This window comes from Chinchilla lanigera, unplaced genomic scaffold, assembly GCF_000276665.1.
Source record: "Chinchilla lanigera isolate Chin_1 unplaced genomic scaffold, ChiLan1.0 scaffold00094, whole genome shotgun sequence".
In the NCBI taxonomy this organism is placed as follows: Eukaryota; Metazoa; Chordata; class Mammalia; order Rodentia; family Chinchillidae; genus Chinchilla; species Chinchilla lanigera.
The window spans coordinates 7,001,485-7,007,851 of NW_004955495.1; the positions used below are offsets into that span (position 1 = coordinate 7,001,485).

Genomic DNA, 6,367 nt, shown 5'->3' on the forward strand with positions numbered 1-6,367 from the left:
CGCGGAGCCCGCCCCGCCGCGCACGGAGCCGCCGCTTCCAGCCCAGGGGGCCTCACGCCCGCCACAGACAAAAACACCAACCCACAAAAATTGCCGTTTCAACAAACTTCAGAAGCTGCTGATTCAAGGAGAAAAACCTCCCAGAAACTCGGAACGACAAGCACCTCCGGAGCGTCGACTGAGTGCGCAGCGAGGTCGCAGCCGCGGCGGCTCCGCGCACCAGGCCGGAGGGCCGCACCGGGGCAGCGCGCGCGCGGGCTAGACGCGGTCAGCCCCGAGGCCATCGCCTCCGGGCCAGGGCGGCGCGCTCCAGAGCGCCCACTGAGAAGGGGGCGACCCTAGGCCAGAACCTGCGACTTTAGATCCTGGACCCTCACCCCCCAGTGTCCAGCCCGGGGCCGGGTGGGGTCCGCGAGCAAAGCCCGCGCGGCGGGAAAGGCGCGCGCGCCCGCGGCAAAACGCGCACGCGCACCCGGGACAGCAGTATAACTACGCACGCGCAAGCTCGGCGCCGGACGGGGCGCGCGGGGAGACATCCGGGCGCGCGGGAAAGGGCGCATGCGTGTAGAGCGGACGGGAAGCGGGAAGGGCCTGGCGGCGCGGTAACAAATCGAACGAATAGAGTCGGGAACCCCGGGAGGGGGTGCGGGGCAGCGTGCGCTCAGGAGTGTAAGAGTACAGGCCTAGAGTGCGCCGGTTTGGGTAAGCGGAAATGAGCGCGGAGCAAGGGCGCGGTTCCTCCGCCCAGAGCTCCCGCGGACGCCACGCGGACAGGAGGCCCAACGCGCGCAATAGCCCTGGCGACGAGGGGTGGAAGCGGCAGGGCAGATTGGGTGGCAGCCTGGGCAAGACTGTAACGCGGAGGTGGGGTAGCGAGTGCAGGGTAACTCACCCGTCCATGGCACACAGAGCAGACCCGCGGGGGAAGGAGTGGAGGCGCCGGAATAGCAGGAACCGACTCAACGGCTCCGAGTTATAGACTCACAAGATGGCGGAGACGCCCGCACACGTCCCCCGCGCGCGCTACCCATTGGCTCCAGCCGTGGCGGGGGGCGGAGCCAGTTCTGTGACCCGCCTCCATAATTTCTCAATGGCCTAGAGGCTGCCGTTGAGGTGTGGTCAGGAAGGAGGACTCACGCCTATTGGAGGAAGTGGCCATCCATCATAGCGGAAGGGGAAAACGGCCCGTGAAGCAAGGAGTGGTTGCGAAACCGTGGGGGCATGTGATGACATGTAAACCAATGAGCGAGCCGCCGTCAGGCGTGGGACTTCGAGGAAGAAGCCATCTTGAGAGTGGGTACGTGGCGAGTCAGGCGGAGAGAAGCATGCTTGCCCTCCGGCTGCCGCCATCTTGCAAGCGGGCAGGGGCCATCCGCCTGCGGCTTGAGGGCAAAAGGAGCTGTGTTGCCATCTTGAAATAGGGCAGGAAACAGGCCGCGCTCCATCTTGTTTGTGGGCATTGGGCCAAAACGGCGGATTCAAAGTGAGCCTTTGCTCCTGGATTAGTGCTTGGGAAATGGAGCCCTGGAATGGGGAGTACTAAGGAACGCAACGAGATCCAGGGTCACCCTAGAACGTCCTTTGTCCACTCCAGAGCAGCCAAGCCCAACTGCTAGTACAGAAATGGGGAAACTGAGGTTCAGGTTATAAGGTGAATGCCCTCTCTCTCTGCAGATAGGAAAACTAAGCGAATTAAGTGAATGGCTGCTCGGCATACAGTTGAAGCCTGAGCCAGCCGCACAGTGGACAGCCACTCACACACATAGGGAAACAGGCTCGGGCACAGAGTGAACAAGAGCACAATCCCACTGTCGGAAGCTGGTCGTGGTGGAGCACACCTGTAATCCCAGCACTCGGGAGGCTGAGGCAGGAGGATCGTTGTGAGTTTGACACTAGCCTGGACTACAAAGTGAGCTCAAGGCCAGCCTGAACTGCATAGGAGACCCTGTCTCAGAAAGACAAAGAAAAAAAAATTAAAATTATAAAAACAAAAAAGAATCGCACACTCCTGGGCCTCTGCCCAGTGGGTTATCCACTCCCAATGTTCCTGGACCCTAATCTGGGGCCCAGCTGCAGGAGGAGACATTGGGCCTGTGAGTATATGCTCAGTAAATAGGGGAAATTATCCGGATTCTTGTGTCCCTGCTGGAAAAAGTATTGCAGTCCGGCACCAACACAGAGGAAGAAGGCAGGCGTGCTTTCCCTGCAAGGTGAGGCCGGGCTGCCTCGGGAGTCCTGGCAGACACCCTGGTCTGGCAAGGGCCTGGCGGAGGCCCAGCAGCCTCGGATTCCCAGCAGGCCGGGTGCCAGGGATTCCAGCCGGATTAGGAACTGCTGCTGATTTCCACGGAGTCCTGTCTCACAGCCAACCAGCAGGCATCTGAAGGCCCGGAACCGCTAATCAGGAATGTCCTGGTGGATTTAGGAGAAGCCCAGTGCACGCCCATGGATTTGCACGCTCCGGGATGCTTGTCCTTGTCCACTGCACGGCTGATGCAGGGATGGGCCGCACCTTTGGAGCCGACAGGCTGGGGCAAGGGAACTCAGGTGGCCGCTGAAGTGGGTGGAAATGGCCAGGCTCTGAGCACAGGTCCAGACCCACATCTGATCGCAAGATTGCATAGGCCTCCTCAGCCTCCAAGAGTGCTGGGATTCCAGGCCACAGCCACATTGCCTGGTTTCTGACCGCCTGTGCAGTCAGGCTGACTTCCGGTGCATAGCTGTTCCTTCTAGAAGGTTCTTCCTTGAACCTGCCTATAATCGCACCCTGTCCCAGAGCTTTGCATGGCCATCCCCTCTGGGAGAGTCCTCCATACACCTGTTGATAGCCCTCCTTGTTGCCAGGTGGGGGGGTCACAGGCAGCTGAGAGTACTTTTGGAGGGAGGTGGCTTGCTTCCGTTCAGCCTCAGGGTCACACTTTTGCATCCCAGGCAAACCCCGGAGCACCCATCCAAAGCAGAATTAAGATAAAACTGCAAAGGCCAGGCATGGTGGCACACGCCTGTAATCCCAGCATTTGGGAGGTTGAGGCAGGAGGATTGCCAAGATTTCAAGGCCTTGGACTGCATAGTAAAACTGTCTCAAAAAAAAAAAAAAAAAAAAAAAAAAAAAAACTACCAACCAAACAAACAAAACAACAAAACTACAAGACTCTTGTACCAGGTGTAGTGGTGCACACCTGTAATCCCATCACTTAGGAGGCTGAGGCAGGAGGATCGCTTGAAATTTAATCCCAAACTGAACTACACAGTGAGATGCTGGCTCAAAAAAAACAAAATAAAATAAAAGCCAGAAAAGCCCTTTGTCACTGCAGCTGGGTCCTGGGCTGGGCTGGCCTTACAGGAGCTGTACTCGGCACCACTGACAGAGGGGCTGTGCCTGCTTGGAAACAGTGTAGGAAGAAGCCTGCAGGCGCTGCGCACCTGACTTACTCAGCAAGTAGGGCCACTTTGTGTCTGTTCTGCTTCGGCTCCTGCCCTGGCCTCACCAGCTGCTCCTTCATTAATGATTTAGAGGAGCGGGCTGAGCCCACCTTGCCTTTGTGTGAGAGGCACAATGGCTGCCTTGTCCCTGAGGAAAACGATCCTCCCGATAGTGTGGCCCTGAGGGAGGGTGGAGGGGGCCCAAGGCTCTCGGAACAGCCAAGCCCAGCCTGGCCTCTGCTACTCTTCAGGTCGGACCAGGGGAGGCCATGGCCAGACCTCAGTTTACCCCCTTTGTCAAAATTCTGGTGGAGGCAGGGCTGGGCAGCGTCTGCACACAGGGAATTTCCTGTGATTTTCACATTGAAATGGCTTCATCCTTTTAGAAATTGTGGTTTGTTTACTGCCTCCCTTTTATTTTTTTGAGACAGGGTCTCACTCTGTAGTTCAGGCTGGCCTCAAACTCTTGGAAACCCTCCAGCCTCAGCCTCCAGAGGGCTGGCGTTAAAGGCCAGCATCACCACACCTGGTGCCCCTTTGCCTTTTGTTTTGTCTTTTTGACAGTTTCACTATGCAGTTCAGGCTGGCCTTGAGCTCACTTTGTAGCCCAGACTGGCCTCGAACTCATAGTGACCCTCCTGCCTCATCCTCCCGAGTGCTGGGATGACAGGCATGAGCCACCACACCTGGCTCCCCACTTTTTAAAAACACTCTGATCAAAAATAAATAAATAAATAAATAAAAAACATAAAAACACTCTGATCCTTGGTGGTTGTTTGTTTTTCTGGTACCGGGTATTGAACCCAGGATCTTCACACTGAGCTACATCCCAAAATCATCCCAACAGTTTTTGTTTTTGTTTTAATTTTGAGACAGTGTTTTGCTAAATTACCCAGGCTGGGCTCAGATTTGAAATCTTCCTGCCTCAACCTCCCAAAGTACTGTTATTATAGGCAAGAGCCACCACCTCACCTTTCTTCATTGCCTTGATTATAAAAGCAATAGAGAGCCGGGGATTTGGCTCAGTTGCACAAGCACCTGCCTGGCAAGCACGAGGTCCTGAGGTCAATTCCCAGGACCAAAACATAAAAAATAAAAATGAAATAAAATAAAAGCAATAGAGCTGGACCCAGCCTAGAGCCTCCTGCTACCCTAACCAGATCCTAGATTGCTTCTTTTTTTTCACACTTCAATACTGGGATTGAACACAAAGTCTCCCTACTTTTAATTTTGGGACAGTACCTTACTAATTTGCTAAAAATGCCCATGTTGGGCTCAAACTCCAGATTCTTCTGCCTCAGCCTTCCAGAGTACAGGGATGACACGTAAGTACTACCACACTGGATTCTACATTTCCTGGAGTTCAGTTGGGGCAGGAATACAGCCTCAGGCATTGAAGCTGAGCCTCTGGGGGGCTCCAAAGGCAAAGCTAGGCTGGGCATGGTGGTACACACCTGTAATCCCAGCACTCAGGAGGCTGAGGCAGGAAGATTGCAATAAGTTGAGGCCAGCCTACACTACATAGCAAGACCCTATCTCAAAAAAAAAAAAATGGCAGCCAGGCATGGTGGTACATACCTGTAATCCCAGCACTGGGGAGGCTGAGGCAGGAGGATTGTTGCAAGTTGGAGACCAGCCTGGGCTACAAAGTGAGCTCAAGGACAGCCTGAACTGCATAGTGAGACCCTGTCTCAAAAAGTTACAGGGAACTGGAAGATTTAACCCACAGTGGAGCTGGACCCAACTGGGACCGACCTCTCACCAGCCCCTGGGGTCTAGCCCTGCCCATGCCATAAGGGAGTCCCCAGATCCATGCCTTGAATTGTTGAGGTCACTTCTAAAGGGTGGTCCTGTCCAAGATGGTCCCCTTCAGGCTCCAGAGGGAGTGGCCTCCCCGCCCCGGCCCCGCCCTGCGGCAGCCAGGCCAGCACTCTGATCTCACTTCCTGTTTTATTTATTTATTTATATTTGGCTTTGGTTTTGAGACCAGGGACTTACATAGTGCAGGCTGGTCTTGTAGCCCAAGCTGCCTTCAAATTCATGATGATCCTCTGCCTCAGCCTCCAATGTGCTGGGATTATAGGCGTGCACCACCACACCCAGCTCTAATTGTTTTAGGGGATATGGTGGTGCACCACTGAAATCCCAGCACGCTAGGAGGCTGAGCCAGGACAATTGCAAATTTGAGCCCAGCCTAGGCAATTCAGTGATGTGAGACCCTGTCTCAAAATAAAACTTTTGTAATAGTTGATACATTGTGTCAATTTGAGAAGTCTAGAAGTTTAAGTAACTCAGCAGTTCTGCATCCCAGGGTGTAGAGAACACCTCTTACTGCTCTAGGATGTTGTTCATTGTGTCAATTTGAGAAGTTTGGAAGTTTAACTAAGTGACTCAGCGGGGAGGCCAGGGTCCTCACTTTGTAAACATCCTGAGCCTGCACAAGAGGGCACAGGGATGGTGTGAGGGCTGCACCCATCCAAGGCCAGGTGGCCTGTATGCGTTGTAAGGGAGGAAAGGAGGCCCGCTCTTCCCCCTTTTGAGCTTGCTGCTTTTGCTGTCTCCCTCCGCCTTGAACTGTTGCCACTGTGCCGTGTCACCCTGCCTTGGAGCCAGCTAGGCATGGACTGGAACCTCCACAAACTGTGAGCTAAATAAACCTTTCCTTCCACAATTTTGGGTGTCAGCTATTTTGTCTCAGCAAGGAAAGAAAAGCAACTGAGACAACTTTGTTTTGTTTTGTTTGAGACAGGGTTTTGTTGTGTAGCCCAGGCTGGCCTTAAACTCCCGGTGATTTTCCTGCCTCAGCCTTCCAAGTGCTGGGATTACAGGCGGGCACCACTATGCCCACCTCAAAATAAAACTTTTTTTTAAGGCTGAGACCAGTGGGGCATGGTAGCACAAGCCTGTAATCCCCAACACTCGAGAGGCTGAGGCAGGAGGATCA

The 6,367-nt window shown here is 54.5% G+C and overlaps 1 protein-coding gene across 4 annotated transcripts in view; it reads right to left on the bottom strand.

Moving 5' to 3' along the window:
* Nucleotides 1–1,008, bottom strand: part of Ptbp1 (polypyrimidine tract binding protein 1) — an 11,928-nt gene extending 10,920 nt beyond the window's left edge. For 3 of the 4 annotated variants that reach the window (XM_013505338.1, XM_005406023.2, XM_005406021.2), the window contains exon 1: nt 893–1,008. Coding sequence is in view for 2 of the 4 variants with exons in the window: in XM_005406023.2 (XP_005406080.1) it covers nt 893–900 (8 nt within the window). In the remaining 2 variants the exon portion in view is untranslated. Of the gene's footprint in view, nt 1–164; nt 224–892 lie in introns of those variants that run through there. The other variant, XM_013505339.1, reaches the window with a different exon arrangement.
* Between the last annotated feature and the right edge of the window lie 5,359 nt (nt 1,009–6,367).